The sequence below is a fragment of the Gavialis gangeticus genome, unplaced genomic scaffold, assembly GCF_001723915.1.
Source record: "Gavialis gangeticus isolate Ggan-Ray unplaced genomic scaffold, GavGan_comp1, whole genome shotgun sequence".
Taxonomy (NCBI): Eukaryota; Metazoa; Chordata; order Crocodylia; family Gavialidae; genus Gavialis; species Gavialis gangeticus.
In genome coordinates, this window is record NW_017729024.1 from 55,697,499 (window position 1) to 55,718,018 (window position 20,520).

At 44.8% G+C, this 20,520-nt stretch overlaps 1 protein-coding gene and 1 long non-coding RNA gene across 2 annotated transcripts in view; one reads left to right on the top strand and one right to left on the bottom strand.

Annotated features, from left to right (window-relative positions):
- The window catches only part of LOC109297389, a 788,954-nt gene that overhangs the window by 508,090 nt on the left and 260,344 nt on the right, over positions 1-20,520 (bottom strand). The window lies entirely within an intron of this gene.
- The window catches only part of PSD3 (pleckstrin and Sec7 domain containing 3), a 206,325-nt gene that overhangs the window by 23,321 nt on the left and 162,484 nt on the right, over positions 1-20,520 (top strand). The window contains exons 2-3 of the mRNA XM_019517099.1: positions 7,413-8,526; positions 11,952-12,344. Coding sequence (XP_019372644.1) covers positions 7,413-8,526; positions 11,952-12,344 — 1,507 coding nt within the window. The remainder of the gene's footprint in view (positions 1-7,412; positions 8,527-11,951; positions 12,345-20,520) is intronic.

Sequence of the window (20,520 nt, forward strand, 5' to 3'; positions counted from 1 at the left end):
ACACACGCGTGCACGCACACACACACGCATCAGAGGTGCATCGATACATCAGTCCATATCATATTGGCACTGATAAGAGGAAAATTGACATTATTTGCAATTAACTTTTTTTGGCTGATGTGGGCAATAATGTTGTCGATAAATGCTGCGTGCATGCATGCAGCCAGGAGTGCAGTCTGGCAGCTTGGAAAGCAGCGTCCGGCCAGTAAGTCTGGGCGGGGGGCAAGGGGTAAGGGGGAGCAGACTGAGGGCCCCATGGTGAGGGAAGGAGTGGGGCTGGGGCAGGGGATGCACTGCTGGGGTGGGGCGGGGTGCAGGACAGAACTGCAGCTTGGGCAGGGGGTGGGTGGCTTTTGCCACTGCATGCACCCCTGAGGGAGGCATGTGGGGGAACGCACCCCCCAGTTCTGTGTCTTGGGTTAAGGATGGGCTATGTGTTTGGAACCAGAGGCTGAGCCGGGCTCTTTCTAGTGTGGGGGGGTGGGGGCACTGGGCCTGGACTGCGCTCGGGTTGGGCAGAGGCGGGATGGGTGGTGGCAGCAGCAGTGTTGGGAAGGGAGCTATGAGTGGGGGCAGTTACAGAGAATTTTGGGGTGGATGCAGCCCCCACCCCGTAATCCCCCCTCCCAGTGTTGCTGCCCCCCACCCTGCCCACCTTGAATGTAGCCTGGGTCCCGCCCTGCACTGGGAAGAGCCTAGTGCAGCCTCCAGCCCCAAGTGCACAGTGGCAGCCCGCCCTTGCGCCATGCACAGATCCGGGGGCACATGCCCATCATGCCTCCCCCAGGAGTGTGCACACCGGTGGGAGCTGCCACCTTCCTCCCTGCCCCATGTGCCTCCCAGATGAGCCGGGGCTGTGTCCCATGCCCTGTCCCTGTCCCTGCCCCTGTCCCACTTCGTCCCTCACCATGGGGACTTCGATCAGCCCTCCCCCCTTTCTCTCCCCCACAGACTTACCAGCCAGATACTGCTCTCCAAGCTGCCAGGCTGCATATCAGCTATCGAATCAGTATCAGCCCAAAAAAATCTTTATTGGTGCACTCCTAGTATCAGTTGAACACGTTTAATTGATCTGTTTACAACTTTAAAGCAATCTGGAAGTCTACCAGTGCTTCAGTCGTAATAAAATAAATTCTAATTACATGTATATTTTGGTATTTGATTTCTTTTTTTTTTTTATCATAGAAAATCAGAGCTCCCCCTGCCCCCTTCACTTACCAGAACATGGGTCCAGCTGTGGCTGTCCCTCCACCCCCGTTTTGTGGTGCTGAGCAGCCCTGATATGCCAGTGGTCTCCCCCTGCCCATGCCATTGCCCCTCAATCCCAAGCCACAACCACCCCAGCCCTGCTGGTGCCCGTTATTCTCAACCCACAACCCCATGGCCCTGTTGGTGTCCCTCACTTTTAGGAAAAGAGCCCCCTGGTCCCTGCTGGTGCCCCTCACTTTCCACCCACAGGCCCCTGGCCCTGCTGGTGCCCCTCAGTCCCAACCCACAGTCCATTGGCCGTGCCAGTGTCCCTTACTCCCCATCCTCAGCCCTCTAGTTCTGCCAGTGCCCCTCGCTTCCCACCCCGAGCCCCTAACCCTGCTGGTGCTCCTCACTTGCAATGTGCAGTCTCCTGGCCCCCCATCCTGCCAGAGGGATCCCCCAGCTGCCAGGTCTATGGGGCCAGGGCCCACAACCTTCCCCCCCACTCCCTCCCCCCAGCAGCACCTGAGCCCAGCTGCTGCCCTACGGGAGGCGGTGGTTGCTGTAGCTGGAGTGGAGCCCAGAGGCCCAGCTCTCTCTCCCCTGTAGGCGGCAAAGCCAGAATAGAGCTTGTGGTGGGGTGAGGATGTGGGCTGCCTGCTGTGGGCTCAGGGCTCCCTGCCCTGCTGCCCTCCCCTGAGGGCCTCTGCAGTCCAGTGGATGGGACCCAGCGTGGGAGGGTACAGCGGGGTGGGTAGGCTTGGTGCTGCCGCCAGGAGCCCTGTGCCATCTGCGTTGCCATGCTGAGCTGCCTCCACCCAGGACCTCTGCAGCTCAGTGGGCAGGACCTGGCGCAGGAGGACAGAGTGGGGCAGGCAGGTGTGGTGCCACCGTTGGGAGCCCCACACCAGCTGTGCTAACATGGTGAGACACCCCTGCCCAGCAGCAGCAGGGGCGGCAGCGCAAAGTTGTTCCCCCCACTGCTGCCAGGTGGGCAGGGGGTGTCTCACCATGTCAGCGTGGCTATTGTTCTTGGACTTTGTTCCAAGAGTGTTGTAGCATGCAGGACACTGAGTTGGTACTGAGAAATGACTTCTTCTCTTTAGCCTGGTGGGGTTTTATGAGGCGTTTGTAGTGTTTATTCATTTTTAATTAGGCTGGAGCAGGTAGAAAAGATGGAATTTGAGATTGAGATACAGTATTGCCAACTCTAGGCATTCAGGTCAGGACCCATAATATTATAAAAGCAGCTTAAAATAATTACATTAAAAATAATAAACATAGGGTTCTTTTTATTTGCCTTCTGTCTTTTAAGCTGCTAGGATTCATATTTTAAACTGGACAGGCTTGAGTGGGGCAGGGGAGGCTGTTGAGATTATGAAAGCTGAAATTTCACACCAGCACGTGATTCCAGGAGCTGGGACTTCAAAAAGAATACTGACTTTTGGGAGATTCATGAAATAATTGTAAGAGTTGGCGAGTGGGATAGAAGCTGCTGTTAACCTCCATACTTTTTTCCCTTAGGCTGGCCATCTCCAGCTCATCCCTTCCTTCAAAACAACCTCCCTTTTATGAGTTTTGCACTCTATTTTTCCCTTCACCTTTTATTTAGTTTCTGCAGATTTTATGGTTTCAGCTGGCAGATGTGTGAGGCTCAGACAACATCCCTGTTGCCAGCAAACTTCTCAGAAAATCCTGAGGAAAATCCAGACCAAGCAGCACACTTATTGTAACCAGTCAGAATATTTGGACGTTTGGAGTGCCATTATACAAGAATTGTTTTGAGATTATGCAAATCCCTTTGCTTTGCCTAATAAAGCCATCACCCGCGGATCCAATCTAAGCACAGGGAATTACATCATATAGAGAAAAAAAGAGCTGCAGAAATAAAAACCTGTAAGCGATTGTGCAGCACTCTGGCTGAGACCTTTCTGTTTCAGACACTCTTTGTAAAACCAAACAGTTTTTGTTACGGTGTAAATTGTCACTAGAGGGACTTTACACTGCAGCCATATGCGGGTCCTTTTCTTTGAGGTGGTTTAATTAGTAAGAAAATTCCACAAATCCTGTAGTTTGCAGGTCACTCATCTGTATCGCCTACAGAACTTTTTCCCCCCTTAAACATATTTTTTGCTTAAATTTGGGGGCAGGAGGGGGAAAAGTATAATTAATATCATTTTTATTTAATCTTTTTGAATTAAAATATAGCTTATGATCCATGCAGGGACTTGGAGAGAATTAAAATATAAGAAGCCTGCTTTCTTGTATGCAGCCATTGCAGCCAAAGCAAATGCTCTATAATGCTAAACCGTCATCACTTTCCTGTGCTATAAAGCCACTCTAATGCTCTCAGAACAGCCATGGTCCCTTCTATTCTTTTATGCTGATGAATCTGATTAGAATAAAATAACCTCCTGTTAATCATAAATATCTCCTTGGAAATAATCTTCTCAAATAGAGAAAATCCTGCTCGGAAGCATTTTCCCTAAGCTGCCAAGGTGGACTCCTTAGCTTCTGTGATAGCCTGTATGAGACTGCAGTTCCCTCATCAGTTTCATAATGCTCAGAATGCTTCCATTTACATCACTGTGTGCAGTGCAGGGCAGCCGGCTGCCAGGAAATTTGAAACTATTTTGATTCCCGTTGACTAGAACAGCAGCAATTGAATTAGCTTGTATCATTATAGATAAATTGATGATCGGTGCATTTTCATTGACCAATGGGTAACTGCTGGAGCTACAGTAACCTCTGTGAGTAGGAAGCCTGTTCAAGCAAATATATCTATTTATCTCGCTCGCTAATAGGGAGAGATGCACACATTTTTTGTCAATGTTCCTGTAAAAAATGTCTTTCTGTATGTGTAATGTGTGGGGTGTTTTTTGCTTCCTAGCCTTTCCTTTATTGTGCCAGGAGCAAGCTCCTATGGTGGATTGCAATTCAACGGTTATTTATCCTATGATATCTGTGCCAGTGCTGATTAAGTAATGGATTGTTTAAATCTCTAGTCATCAGAAAGGTGCCAGCTGCTGTCAGGCTATATTTGCCCAGTGTCTCAGCTTTCTGTGCAGGCACCTCTTCTCATTATAGCTGAGAGCCTTTTTTTTTTAGTATATTTTGCTTGATCACAAGAAGCAACCTTAAATGGAAAGCAGAAATTGGTGTTACCTGAAAAAATGTGTCGTCTTTGCATTTGCTTTTCAGCTCGCCTTGGGCAGGTCCCGAAATTTTGCGTTTCCTTTTCCAGCCCTGTTTGTAATGCAGTCATATTGGGGGATGGGGGCTCGACAGGATATGCCGGTCGCTGTAGCAAGACATGATGCTGTGGTGGTGGATGGGAATAAGGGAGGAGTCTCTCTTAAAGAGCTAAAGCTCCTTTAGATTTTTCTACCTGAAATAAAGGTATGGGCTGTGCTGGCAGCGGCTTGTGTTTTTTAAGAACAGGTGCGTATGCTGGTAGCCTTCCAGCATATTTTACTGCAGGGAATGGAGACCAGGGTAAAATGAATGTGGGAGCCTGATGCTGTTGGACATATTGGCATTGGTTATAGCTTTGATTCATTTTCCACATGCTTGCTTTATTAGCTGTTCTTATTGACACTAACTGGAGGTGTTACATTTTCCATCTCCCTCTGGGACTCTATTAGCAGGCTAGAGACCTATGTGTACCAGTGCCTGTTGCAGCCTTGTGGTGCTGTAAATGGCCTTTAATGTGAACTTTACAATGGCAGACTGGTGTGATCAGGAGTTGATGTACATGAGAATAGAGCCCTTACTCTCTATTGCAGGCTTGAGCTTTTTTTCTTTAACATGAGCCTCCTTAATAGCATGTTTATATTCTTTCACATTCCAGCTGGAGAGACAGACAGAGTATTAATTACTCTAGGCCTGACAGAGTTTTGATATTGGTTTGCTAAGGATTAGGTCATTCAAAGGTTTAACGTGGAAAATAAAAAACATTAGAAACTTGATGTGAATTGTTTTTTGCTCTACTTAACCAGCTACCTTGACAGATCTGGTTTGTGGGGAAGCCCATGGCTGAGCCCTGTGTCCATTATCAGAAGGCTGAGGTCAGCATTGTTTCATTGGGATTGTTTTGGAAGCAAAAGTAGCCATTGAGTTTGGCATATCCCACCTGTGGGCAATCCTGGGTTTAGGTTTGAAGCCTACCCATGAACGGTGTCTTACTTGTGGAAATCTCACAAGGCAGAGCTCAGTATGTCTCCTGCTAAGCATTTCAGAAACGTATCAGCTACCCATAAAACAGGAGCATTGCTCAATCTGTTCTTGAGCATTAAAAAGCTGGCTTGCCCATTTAGATGCATTTTAGGTAGACAGTTGAAGTAAGGGACTCTTAATAAGCAGTCCTTTATTTAAATAATCTAGCTTAGCTATGTGTGCTGAGTTACGGGGTAGTGAGTGCTATTGTTTAGGAATAAGTCAGAATATGACTTATGCAATGGGGAGTTGAGCCTCCTTTTGATCTCTTGTAAATCTGAAGTCCTCTGCTGAAGTCCAACAGCTGGCCAAACAGGTGGTTTGACATTGGACTACTTTTTAAAATCCTTTGTGATCTTTTTCAAAGTCAAGTGGATCTGTAGTTCCCCAGGTGCTCCTAAGGAAGTGGTAGTACCAAAAAAGGAAGTTGTGTATACTGAATAACTGACATCTGGTTTTTTACATAGGGAAGCAGAATTAATCAGAATATACCTATTTGCTGCATCTGGAGTAGGAAACCCTGTTGTTTCTCGTTGCAGTGGGGCTAAATGACCATTATACTGAAAACCAAGCTGTGAAATTGGACCTCAGTGCAAAGTACTCTGAGTTTGTCTAGCTTGGCCTCTGAGAAGGGCTTCATTTTTGAAATTTGATTCTACTTCTTGATCTGGTCCCTATGCGCAGTTCAGAGTAGGTGGGGACATGAAGACAAGAGATGCTTTGATTTGGAGCTGGGTCTGTTTCCAGGTTTAAAACATAGAATATTTAAATAAAGATTGCTACAACTGGGGTCTAAAATGTGCCTCTGCTTTTCTTTAGAATAACCAAGTAACTGCTTGGGGCCAGATTGTTCTGTAAGTGCTTAGCAACCACAAATGGGGTTGGAGTTTTCTAAAAAGCCCAGTCCTCACTGATGCACCTAACTGAAGTGGCCAGATAGTCATAATTGTAGCATCTAGCAGCTCTCATCAAGAACAGCTGATTTAGTGTTATCTGAGAACAATGGGAGCTACTGGGTGCTGAGCTCTTTTGAAAATTTGGCCTTCAGTTTTCTCAATTGCCTTTTTTCATCAACTTGAAAAACAAGGCTGAAAATAACAGTTTTTTGTGTGGCACTAAATTGATTTTTTTTAAATAGAAGGTTGTGAAGTGTACTATTACACTTCCCTGTATTGCTGTAGTCTGAACTTTAAATTCTACAAGTTTTTAAGGATGTTGTAGAGGCAGAAAATTTCATTGTTCTTTAGTTATTTTATAATTAGCTAAAGGGGGGCTTTTGGCATTGCCAGTTTTGTCTGTCTGTCTTTGTGGGGTGTGTGGGATGTAACCAGCTGTGTTCCATGCATGAGAAGATGTAAAAATGGAAAACAACAATAAAATTACAGATAGGCTGGGCACATCTAAACGTGTGCTTTAATGCACAGTAGCTTATTCTATTATCCATTAAAGTGGCACATAAAAACCTGTGCTAATATGCTAATGCACAGTAGAACAGGCTACTGTGCATTGAGTCACCTAGAAAGCATGTGTTTTGCACTACTGTGCACTAGCGCAGCCTAATGTGCATTTATTTAGTATCTCATATTGGAGGTACTACATTTAATACACATTAGGAAAAGCACATTAGTGCACACGTAGATGCGCCCACTGTGTCCTGATATGAAACCTCCAAATACTGGCTTTTTTTGATTCTCATGTCTAGTGCAAACCTCATAGTATTCATGGGCCTTTGGGACCCTGCTGATGTCCATCAAACATTGCTGGCATTCCTGATTTAGCCATGCTAACTTGCAAAGTATGCTGCTCCAAAACTCAGATGTAAGAAAGGGCAGGTTTGAAATAACTAAAGTGCAAGAGCATGCAGAAGTGAACTGTATAGAGTAGTGTTTCTCTGCAGTGTGGTGAGGGGAAGCTTAACAGAGGCCGTTAGTCTGTCATGAGAACATTGGGAAAGGAGAGAGTATCTTTCACAAATAGACCAAACAAATTCTCTTTCTTCTTTGTAGGTGGCCATGGAGGTAGCACTCTGCTCCCACAGACTGTCATCAATGAATTTCCAGAGTATGGGACAATGGAGCAGCAAGGTGTGGAAGCACTGAAGTCTTCGTGTGAGCTTCAAGCAGAGGCTGTAACGTGCAGTCCAGGGAGGTGGGAAGGGGAAACATTGCCTTGCAGATCTTGTCCCAAGAGTGGCGCTTATGAAGATGAGTCAAGATCTCGCATTGAGACATTGCAGCAGTCCTCTGAAGAAGAAACGTTGCAACCTGATGAAAAGCGGACTGAAATAATGAGAATTTCTCAAGGGCTGGAAACTGCAAAGGAACCAAAGGGAGTGAAAAGTACTCTTGGTTCAGAGACAGAAATGGAAAAAGAAAGGAATACTGGCAGCCAAAACTTACAGACAGCCAGAGAACTGGTTTCAGCAGTCCAAGAAAAACCCTCAGACATGCCTCCTCGGTCTGAAGTAACAGCTGAGGAAGAATTATACTTGATCACAGAGAACAATTTGGCTTTAGTGTTAGGAGAAAAGCAGTCAGAGTCCTTTCAAATTATCGGTAATAAAACTGGGGAGGACCACGAAGTGCAGGAGACTGGCTATTGTAGACCATCTCTGATGAACCTGGAAGCAGACCGCAGAGTAGAAGGCACAGTTGGCATTCTCGGGGAGGGTTGGGTTGATTTTGAGAAGGAGTTTTCAGCATACGAGCCAGGTGAAATGCAAACAGGTCCTGAGAGGAGGATATCGAAAGAGGCAGCTGCGAGCAAGCATGTAGAATTTCGAGGGGTGGAGATCTTATGGTTGCAGAAAGCAGAAGGGCAGCAGGGCATGAAACATTCAGTCCTAGAGGCTAACGCACCCTCACAAAAAACTGTGTGTGTGGAAAGGAAGCCATTTTCCATAGAACCAAGCTACCCTTTTCCACCCGTGGTCTCCTCAGGGCAAGTCACGTTGCCTGAGGAGGTTTGGAACGAAGCCTGGAAAGATGTGAAACCAGGAACTGGTTCTGAGGCTGTTTCTGCCACTTTGCTGGCCAAAGGTGAGGAAGATGAAGTCTTTGTGAAGGAAAAGAAGAAGCATGCTGGAGAGAAGATCCCCAGGTCTGACAGCGGCAAGGAAAGGTAAGTTGGCTTTTGAGGACAGAAGCTGACTTTCTTTGCGAGCTGCTAATTTGTAAATGACCCATCGTGTTCTGCATCTCCCTTCTAAAATATTCTGGACATGGCAATAGTGACAGTAGTGACAGTGCATGGTTAATGTGCTCTTGAGATTTGCATGTAAAGCAGGACTAAAATGCCTCCGTTTCACACTTCTAATATTTAAATTTCACTTCCAAATCTGTCTGAAAATGTTGAAAAAACCCTTCTGTCATTTGCTTTTGCAGAAGAAAGACAGTACTAAATAATTGCATGAGCACTGTTACGTCCCAAAAACCTGTTCTTATTAAATAGGAACATTTGGGGCCTTGCTACCTCCATGTCCTGTCAGAAAATGGCTAGAGCCACGATCCAGAGCACAAAACCTTAAGAGCCACTTGATGCATCACAGATTATTTAAAGGGACATATTCTTTTATATATTATCAGAGGATAAATTCATTGCATTTTAGTAAAATCGTTAGAAATATGTACTCTTTATTTAAATTGTGTCCTGTTGTCCTCGTGTTTATTGTATTTGCATAGTAAATATAGGGCCCCATCATCGAAGTGCTCATTGACTAGGAACAGGCCTCGAAACTGTAATTTGTCATGGGGCAAGTTGTGTCTATGTTTTTCCCTGGACAGAAAAGTCCCAGGATTGTTGTGTACACACATCACCCTTGCAGTCAGGCTTCAGTGAGTGGCTGAATGCATTGCTGCATTTCTGCCATGAATCAATGGTGCAGTCCTTAGAGCATTGTTCAGATGCATTTTATAATGTCCTGGGAGAAACTGTAGGCATGTCTTATCCTGTGAACGTTTTTAGGGTTTGTCCTGGGACAGTGGACATAGATGTCTGAATGATTGTGCTTTGCCCCAGGATAAAATGGTTTCTTCTGGGAGTAATGCAATTGCTTTTTGTAGCCTCATGCACACACAATCTTAAAACACTGGCTGATTTTGAGAGACTGACATGAAAGGTAGTCCCCTTATTACTTGGGATCCTCTTCATTTTGCCAAGAGTAGCCATTGGAACTACTGTGGTCTTGCCAATTCTAGTGACTGTTCACAAATCTTAAACTATTGGGCATGTTTCCAAAAGCTTCAGACCTTGGGGTCGTGTGATTGTGTGTGAATCCCAGCTTTTATTTTCTAATGCAAACAGTATGTCTCTAACCCCTTGGGTTGTGGAGGAAAGTTTAAAACTGTGACTCAGGTGCACTGTAAAGATACAGAAACCAGAAGGTAAATAATAACAACCTCCATTGTATTATGTTTTCAAATTCTCCTGATTTTGAACTAAACTTACAATTTTGGATGATGGGCGAGGGAAGGGGAAGCAGGAAGTAAGGGAGCGCTGTCTCATAATTGTTGAAGCCTGAGCTTACATTTGGCAATCTGCTTTTGTTTTCAGATACTGCTGGGTTGGCTCCCCAGCTAGAGGTAAAATATCAGTTGGGGCAGGGGGAAAGAAGGACTTTTAAAATGCTCTGCTCTGTGGTGGTGGGGGGGGGGGTTTGGTGAGAATTTCCTAAGCATCTCTAGACAGGCTGTGGAAAACAGCGTTGGGGTAGCTTCTGGGACAGAGGTACAGTATGGCTTTGGAGGGCTGGGGCAACAGGCTGTATAATGAGGGGAACAGGTTTGTCACAAGTGAGGTTCTGGTAGAGTAGAGGGCAGGTCACTGGTTGTGTTCAAAACCTTTGGCATTGAGAAGGCTCTGCTGGTGGCTTCTTCAGCTCTTGCACACGTTTGGTAGTGACTCCAAGGAAGTCCATTATCTCCCTACAGTAGTATCATGGCATTAGTACCCCTGGTGCTGCTGCTCTAATGCAGCGATGAACATGGGAGTGTACCTGCCCTGACAACCTCCGCCCCATCCTAGAGTGCCCAGCCAGCCATGTTCCCTGGCTCTACTAGCCAAGCACTTTTTACCAACTGCCTGGTTCCCACAGCACCATCTCCCTGGCCTGTTAAGCAGCAATGCCCTGGGAAGCTGAGGAGATGTGGGCATGTACACTCAGAGGCAATAGGAAGAGTGGGAATGGGGGCTAGGAACTGGCGGTGTTGGGTGAGGGGAGCAAAAGTAAATGGCTGGTTGTGCTTTTGTCATTTGGTATCCTGTCACCGTGCTGCTCGTCGACTGCCTTTATAAACCATTACAGCTTCTCTTCTACCACCCGACAGCCCACATCTCTTCCTCATCCTGTCACGAGGACACCAACACAAGCAGTGCTTAGGTTTGGGTTCTGTCATTTCTGCACACAAAACCCCTTCCAAATTTAGAGCAGTTGTAAACTGTGTTTCCCAAGTGCAGCAGAAAGTTACTCCCTCTGGCTAGCATTACTCCCTCGCTCATGCTCACAAATACACATGCACTTGCAGAAGAGGTATGGTTTCTGAAAGCCATGTCAGTCAGCTCGGTGTATTAGCATGGACGATACAAATAGGCCTACTAGTAGGGTTTGGGAAGAAGGACCAGGACAGCAGCAGTGAAGGGTCCTTGGGTGTAGCTGCCAAGCTGCTCCTTTGAGGCCCCTGTGATAGGTGATGTAGAGGCAGAAGAGCTTTGTGTTCAGTTTGATTTGTTTCTTAGAAGACTGAGGGTAACCTTTTCTCAGAAACCAAAGAGCTATATTAAAACATGCCTTGGGCTAAGTTTCTGACTCTTGATTTTCTTCACTTTGGAAGCTATTGCCTCCCGAGAACCCGAGGGAAGGCTGCACAGTAAAAAATGAAGACCCAAACCATCTTACTTTGGTTGCCATCCGTTTCTTATGTACTTCATCCAGCTTTGACTGAAAAAGATTGTAGCTCTGAGAAGGGGGAGGTCCTGAACCTTGGTCTGGACATCTGCCAAATAGCAGAGCATATTACACCTTCATCTTGGTGCTTCTTTTGCTGCATGATTAATGCTGTCTTCTCTAGAATGCATTAATTTACCATGTCACTTTTGCATTCGCTTTCATCTCTGACCCCCAAATCTGCGCTGTGATTATGTGGGGATCTCAGCAAGTCCAGCAGGCATGATCAAGACCTAAGGTTATTTGCAAAGTTTCTTATCCACTCAAATTTGCCATGTGTCGCTTAGGTGCTGAGAGAGAATAGCTAGACTCTTATGCAGGATAGCCAGTGTTATTTCTTCACAAATATTGTTTTTTCTTTTACTCAGAGCAGCCTTCTGGCTTCCCCTTCTATCCAAAGTATAGTTTGTCAGTGAGAGAGATTGTGTCAGTTCTGTACTGCAGCACAGCAGTGATGACCGGTATATCCTGTCCTCCTAACTGGAATTACAGGACATTTGGTCCCTTTTTTACATGTGTGACTTTAACAAAGAATGCAAAGCAGATTTACTCTATAGTTCGTACAGAACACAAATTAAAGCAGCTGTTTTTGGTTAATTCCTAGGATCATGGAGGAGGTAGACGCATCCATGGGAGGATACGAAGATGTCCTTGGACAAAGGCATGCAGAAGCCTCGACTGATGTGTACAGCTCACAGTTTGAAAACATTTTAGACAATGCGTCTTTATATTATAGCGCAGAATCACTGGAGACGTTATACTCTGAGCCCGATAGCTACTTTAGCTTTGAAATGCCACTCACTCCAATGATCCAGCAACGTATGAAGGAAGGCAGTCAGTTTTTAGAAAGGACTTCAGCTTCAGGGCAGCAAGATGCCTTTAAGCTTCCCACAGATGGTGAGAGTAAGAGTCATTGTGGAGGAATCTCCAATGGCTTCAGGGAAGTAAGTGGCACACTCTTCAAAGGAGACGTCACCGAGGTTACTCATCTGGAAAGGTAAACAGTTTGAACCGTCTCTTTTAATGGCATTTCCTTCAGCAGCTTAGTTCAGAATCCATAGATGAATTCCAAATGCTGAACTATTTTTAATATAATTGGTGTTTTGTTTCCACTGAAATTAAGGGATGGGGGGAGGGAGAGAAGGCAAGTGCATTTGCTTTTTATCAGAAGTTGGCAGATTTTACATTTCCAAGGACTAAGTGTGGTACTCGAGTAGCTCAATGGATCCCTGAATGTGTCATCTCAAGAAGGTGGTATTTTCTAAAGCAATGCAATGGCATACAAAACATCCATTTATACTACTCTGAGGTCATGCCGACCAACCTTTTGATCTGAATGTTAAAGACATATAAAGTTAACCATGAATAATGCAGCTGAAACCATGACATTTGTGAAATTAGCAGTTTTGCCAGTGGTTTTAACCAGGACAGGATTTAATCTTTGCTGTACCTATGGATTCAGAAATATCTAGTCTCCTTTCTACCTCCCCTCACAAAGTAGTCAGCTGCCATTTATTCCTGTATACAGGCATACCTCGGAGATACTGCGGGTTCGGTTCCAGACCACCACAATAAAGCGAATATCGCAATAAAGCGAGTCACACCAACTTTTTGGTTTCCCAGTGCATATAAAAGTTATGTTTATACTGTAGTCTAATAAGTGTGCAATAGCATTATGTCTAAAAAAACAATGTACATACCTTAATTAAAAAATACTTTATTGCTAAAAAATGCTAACCATCATCTGAGCCTTCAGCGAGTCGTAATCTTTTTGCTGGTGGAGGGTCTTGCCTCAATTTGTAAAAAACGCAATATCTGCAAAGCGCAATAAAGCGAAGCGCAATAAAACGAGGTATGCCTGTATTAGAAATTGTACAAGAGAGATAATGGGGTACTGCAAGATATGAAAATGTTAAAAAAACAGTTTTTTTATGTCAGGAGGGAGATAAAGAAAACAAAAGAAGAGTGATTGTGAGGACTGGAAATTCAGGTGGCCAAGAATGCAAAAGGATGCTGGACATTTATAGGTATCCTCTTGTTGTTTGGGGAGCTTGACTCCAAACCTCACACTTGATTGGAGGCTGAAGGGTTTGGGAGAGGAAAGAGATGGTCTGGCTTAGAAATGCTAAATTCAGATGGTAGCCTATGAACAGTGGAGGGAAACCCCGCTGCTTCAAGTGCTCAGTACCCCCAGTTTCCAGATGAAGTCAAAAAGGGATCTTGAAGTGGTAGAGCCCAGAGAGATGTGGATATGATTCAGGATATGTCCAGGGGCTTTGCCACACAAAGCGAAGGGATGAAGACATGAGTACAGTGACATTAGTTGAATGGAGGAGGGGTTGAGATGGTGTTGCTAATGTCCCATAGGTAAAACTGAGAAAGTAGACACACCTTGAACCCTGTTCCATTTTTTTTTGCCTTGAATAATGGGAGGAAAGAAATATACACAGATAACCTGGTCACCATGCAAGAAAAGACAACCCCCCTACTCTAATTAGGTGGGTACAGGGAAATCCAGGTGGAGCAACATGGACAGACCACAGTGTAGTGCTGCAGATGTGCACTACTTCGTCCTGTTGAACTGTCTGAGCTGAAATTTCCTATATCTCGGGTTGAATGATATTGGAAAGCTTCAGGTAAACAGTTTCAGCCATTTTTGGGAATGAAATTAGTTTAAAAGATATACATATACATGGTTTTGACAACTCCTTAGTGTCCTTCACCAGGCTCCTTGGCCAGCTTTGTCCCTGAAATTCTCCAGGAACTTCCACCTCTACTGTTGAGCTATTATAGGAAGTCATTGTAATGAGTTGATGGCTTGCAGTATACCAGGCACCCACTAGATGTCTCTGTTTGCCCTGTAGTGGTCTGCATTTACATTGAAGTCCATGGAAATTTTCCTGTCCACCCCAGTGGGCTCAGGACTTTAGCCGTGATGCAGTCCTCTAGGAAGGGACTTGTGTGACTTGTGGCTCTGGGGAGTTGGCTCTCTACAGCCTGCTCTGTCGCCTGTGTCCTTGGTATTGTTCTACAGCAGATGGTCACTGAGTGAAGGGTATGCACTCCTGTCCAGAGAGTAATCTGAGGTCCCTGTACTTTGAAGGCATGTGTTCCTGCTTTTAAGCCTGCGAATAATCCTGTTGAGTTCAATAAAACTACTTGCATATTTAAAGCCAAGCATACAGGTAAGAATTTTCAGGGCTAGGCCTAAACTTTGGGATGTTAGGAGTTGTGAAGGAGGGGTTGTGGTTTTTGGAAACCAAGCCAGAAGGCACAGAGAAGATGAGAACAGTTAGTAAATTGGGGGTGCAGGAAAGGACAGTTCTGTCTTTTGAGAGGTAGCGACATAAAATATGTGAGTGGCAGCAGGGGAGGAGGTTGTGAGAAAATTATTGGCCAATGCTGATGTGTAGAAAAACAGATTGTAAAAGGAAAAACGATTCTTTTCAATCCAGTAAATAGCAAAAGGCAGAGGTTTGACAGGCAGGAAAAGGTTTAATGGTTCCCATGAAAAAGAAAGTAGCCTCTCATGTAATAAAGGAGAAGCAGCCACTTGACACATCCGGTGTGTTTGCACAGGCAGGATGAATCAGTCTCTTCCGGTAGTTCAGACCTTAGCAGCCTAATTCCCATATACTGTATTTTCTTGTATACAAATACACTTTTTGTCCAAAATTCAGCTGTTAGAAATGGGGGTTCACATTATAAGCAGGAAAATATGGTAATAGTAGTTTCTGCCACTTCTGGGAAAGCAAATGCACACCACCTTTCCCCCCGCCAGGCTCCTTCCGCAGAAGGAAGGACAGTTCGCCCTGCCCAAATGGTTCATGGCCCCCATGATTTCTTTTCTGCCCAACGTTGCAGTTTTTGCTTCATTCTGCCTTTCAAAAAACAGGTGAGTCTCTTATTCAGGGGTGTGCTGCATGTCAGAGACTACAGTGTATTGAAACCCCCTTGTCACCTCTATGGCAGCTTTTAAGGAGGCCCTAGCCTAAATGGTACTTGGGTCCTACATGTTGACTTGAGACCAGGTGATCCAACAGGGTTTACTTCATACCACTATTGTATTCCAGCCTTTTAATGAAAAAGCAGAAGGGTAGTATCCCTCAGGGTAGGGGAGGAAGGGAGCTACTTTGGTATGTGAAGGCTTTGAAATAATATTTAATAATAATTATAAAAGAGTAAAAACATCCATGCTACAAGCTTTTATGGGTTCTATTGTGTCTGGAGGTTTGTATCCTGGTGGCTCAGCCTGTTGCTGACCCTAGTTGGAATTGGTAAGTCCTAACTGGCCTATGGAGGACACAAAATGTGGCCACTAGGACATTGGGCCCACTGCATTTTCTGATTGGGGCCAGGGAGAGGGCCTCATCTTTGCTGGAATTGTCCAACTTGGCCATCTCAGTTGCTATGTTGGACCTCTCAGTTGCTTCTCAGAGCTGTGTTGGGCCTCCCTGAAAGCAGGTTTACTGGTTGAAAAAAGAAATTCTCTGAACAGGTTTGTTATACAGCTCTTCTTGCAGGCTATGCTCACAGTCTGATGGAGGAGTAGAGTGCTGGGGATGAGCAAGACCTGTACACTGTTTAAATGATTGGTGAAAGATTTCCATTTTTCTGGTTACTATGCATGTTAATAGCTGGCAGTTTCTGTCTCCCTATATGTGCCTATCTGTCTCTGTAGCCAGTGTTTCCCTACAAAGTGCAGGTTAGGTATAGTCAAGGAAGAGAGGGTTATCTTAAATCAGAACAATGAAGAATTGGTGGGCTGTGGTCTTTCTCAGTGGATCCACATTGTTCAGGTGCAGCAGGCTGCACAGCCTTTCAGAACAGTTAACCTAGAACAGTGGTTCTCATTTTCAGACTCAAGGCATCCCTTACTAGATTTTAAGGCATCCCTTATTAGACTCAAGGCATCCCTCCATACTTTTATGAATGGAGCTGCACCCCATTTCAAAAATGAATTTATTACAGTGCTTTTACCTCCTTGCAGAGAGGCTGGGCAGTGGGCACGGGGGAATGGCCAGGTAGGAATGAGTCTGAGCCTGTCCTTATCTCCTTATTCTTAAACCTCAGGGTATCCTTCAAAGGATCTGGTTGCTGCAGATCACTGAACTAGAAGGTCTGTGTGCCTTTGCAGCAGTCAGACATTGAGCCTGATTCTCCATTGCTCTGCCTGTGGTGTAATCATTTACACCAGTGTAGTGTGGGTGCAAAATGCAGCTACTCTTATCTGGTCATATTTTATATCTGAGGTGCATGGTTCTCAGTGCCTACAGAAAGTATGGAGAACCATGACCCTGGTACTGACAGTGGCCCTGCCCCCCCCATCTCCGTTCCTTTGTTTCTGTTATTGTTGAACTTGAACCCCTGCTTTCCTCCCAAATTATTTCTCTGTTTATTTCTCCTCTCTGTGTTCCCTTTAGGCCCAGTTGAGTCTATTAGTTGTCTCTTTCCATTTCACATGTATACTGCTGGTAGCAATAGAATGATGGGGGAAATGCGTTTCCCTTCCTGGATTGTGAAGTCTTCCACTTCGGTTGATAACGATCCTCCAAAAGGTTTTAAAAAATCTGGGGGTCTAAATCCATATTTAGGCACCTGAATAAGTAGCCTGGTTTTCACAAGCTTTCAGCATCAAAAGGCTGTTGTTGCCTTCAAAGGGATTTGAGTGCTCAGGATTTCTGAAAATGAGGCCACTTAAATTCATATTTAGGCCCCTAGATTTCAGAGCCTGAATTGAGTCCCTTTAAATTAAAAAAAAAAGAAAAAGAGAATTGGCCTCAATATACTGTATTTTCTTGCATATGAGATGCCCTGGAGTATAATAGCCAGCTTGCTTTTGAAAGGCAGAATGAAGAAAAAATATATTTCCTTGCAGTAAGTAACAAAGTAGTAGTAGCCAGGGAGCAGAGCTTGCTTATTGTTCTGCTCCCTCTGAGTCATATGCAGCTTTTACTTCCACTTTTGCCCATAATGGGAAGAAACTCTTACAATAATTCTTGCATCTAGTGCACACTACAATTTCTAGCAGCTGACTTTTGGTGAAAAGATTTTGTTGTAAGCAAGTATTAAAGGGGGCGGGAGGTGTGGAGTGGAGAAGAATAGCAAACTTGAAGATAATTTGTATATATCCATGAGATTCCAGACCAAAGTTTCCAAGGTACTTTAGGCTCTGCTTAGTGTGACTTTGACTTTGCTTAAGAGACTTTGGGCTCTTTCTGAATCTTTCACAGTTGTAATTGGTCACTCTTAAATCTTGTTCTCTCTCCTACTTGCTTGTTCTGTCTACTGCCTCTCCATTGGCTCTATCTATGGTTATACTATGCCCTGCCAGCAGCCTGGTTATCATAGCAATCATAGAGAAGCAGGACTGGAATGGACCTCAGAAAGTCATCTAGTCCAACCTCCCGCCTGAGGCAGGAAAAGTTTGGTGTCCCGTATAGGAATTGAACCTACAGTCTTAGGAGGCTGACAGATGTGTACTCCCTACTGTTACTCATGGCACTCTGCTAGAAGCACCATGAGTTACAGCGATCCTCAAGACCCAGCAGACATTTGCTGTTGGGTCCGGGGGATTAGGGGATCAAGCTGCAGTTTGGAGCAGCTGCGTGCCTGCAGCGGCTGTCCCCTAGCCCTGCCCACCCTGCCTCCCAGCTCCGGTGCCGTCTTCAGAATGGGAAGGGAGGAAGGGAATGGAGGGAGCTTGGTCTGGGGTTTGCCCAGCCTGCACTGGAGCGTGCCGTGGGTGGATTCGTACCTCCTCACCTTGTGGGGAGGCTCCAATCCACCTGCCCAACCCTCTAGCACAGGCTGCTCAAACCCCAGACTGAGCTCCCTCCCCTGCCTTCTCCCATCCCATTCTGCAGACAGCACCCATGGCAGGCCTGGGCTGGGCTACATCAATCCAGTCTGCTCCCGGCATGTGCTGACACAAGTTAATGAAGGTACTTCTTTTTGGAGCATCTTCATCTGAACCCTCAAGTAATGAGGGTTTAGATTGTTGCGTGATTGGGCATTTTTAAAGTGCTCTGCAGCTGTGCTTTTCTGTCAGGGCACAGTTGTAGAGTACTTCAGGGGCTGATCACACAAAACACTGTCACTTCTGTCAGTGCCCTTAGTGTTATTAGCACTATGCTCTAACCAACTGAGCTAATCAGCCTTTGTTATTTGTGTTCTCTTTGTTGCCTCTTCCTGATAAAAAGTAAAGATGATGGATAAAATCAGATTGGGTTCTGACTTTTTTTGATTTCCCAAAACTCCTGCCACTTATCATTAACTGAATATACAGGGTAACGTGTGTTTTTGAGGGAGGGGGGCAGGGATTGTTTTGTTTTCTTTTTTTTTAATCTTGGGCAATTCAGATGAACTTTTCATTACAGTATTCATGTGAGACCACAGTATAAATGCTGGACCAAAATCCAGATGTCTCTCACATCCCCTTATGCTGTCTGAAAAGATTTATTCTTTGCAAATGCACAGTACCTGCTGTTCCATGGTTCTATTCCCCTATATTTATGCAGTGGGTTTTTTATCACTTGAAGTTTGTGTCATTATTTTACTTGGGATTTGATCTATAACATGGTAGTTACCAGGATCACACTTATGACCTTTTTTGAGAACAGTTGCTACAATTGTTTTCTGTACAGTCTTAAGGCTTGACAGGTGGCAGGTTTATGCTGGTATTAAAAAAGGAGTGGACAGATTACGTAAATTGCTCCACTAGAGTAAAGTTACCTGATCCAGTGCATAATTACTCCTGAAAGAAATCAGGAGTTCAGTGACACTGGTATAGGTGTCATCTGTCTGCAGCTTAATCTGGGGTAGCTGTTTGCTCAAGGCAAGCAGGCTATGATCTACTCTCCTGCTACTGACTGCTGATGCACTTTGGTAGTGCTTATTGCAGGGAACTACCCCGAGGCGATTCTTTGTGTGTCTGCTCCAGGAGCTGGTCTATTTTATAAGAGCCTATAAAACTTATTGTTTGCTGGGTAGCATAGGTGCAATGAGGATCACTTTTGAAGGGAGCACCTACCAATTTTATCTTTCAAGCTAATATCCTTTTGAAGGTAAAGTCAGAGGCACAGGTCTTGTCTGCTGCCCATCTCTGGGCTAGTCTTTCACCACTTGCCTTTCTACTTAACTCTGATCTTTGACTCCTGGCTATTACACAAAAATGGTGTCCCTTTTTGTTTGATTTCTGGGTCTGCTTTCTTTTTTGAAAAAGTTGTTTATGTAGAGAAGCCAGAGCAATTTTTCACTTTGTTTCTGAATCCCCCACACCCCGCCCCCACCAACCATGCACTATCAGCAGTTAAGAAGCAAGCTCATCATGTTCTATTTAGGAAGGTGTGTTGAAACAGTATTGTTTAAAGGGCCAGATTTTGATTTCGCTCCCCCTTCATCTCTAATACCCAGGAAGCACAAAGGAAGCAGAAACTGCCCTTAGACCTCCATTCTCTGCTAAGTATTTCACCTGTTGCATGAAAGCCCCCCACGGATGTGGGATTTGGGCTATTCTTGCTTTGGCTCCTTTTGAAAATTCCAGCCTTCATAACTCCTGCCTTAGTAGATGCTAAATTACCAGTAGCTTCTCAGTAGACAAGAAAAATGTACCTGATTTCAAAGAATATGGAGCACTTGTTGCTATGTGGGGAAAATGAATGCATCAAACCCATTAGCAACCAAAGAAGACAAATAGATCCTTAGACACTTGGTTACCCTTTAGTCAGTATTAATAGCACACTTGTACACAGCCAAGCTACTGCATCTGGCAATTTGTTTGCACATTAAAAAGTATAATAGATGTACTTTAGTTTGTTAACATGAGTGAAGCAAATGTGGCAGGTTCATACCCGGTGTAAATTGTTTCTCTGACCCTCTGTGGTGTCAGGGATATATAATTGTTTAGAGAAGTGAAGGGTCCTGTCCCAGTATTGTTCCTCATTCCAAGAAATGGTTGTATCAGGAGAGCTTCATAGATTTGGAGGCCAGAAGAGCTGTTATCTCTATCTTTGAATTTTTTACTTTATATTGCTTCTCTGAACAAAAATTCCGCACCAGTTAATACTGTATTTCTGATGCATGTTTGCTGAGGGTTTATAAAACTGCTTAGACTTCCACAGATGAACTGTTGTTTTATAAAATGACCTGCTGACTACATGCCTGGTTGGTTC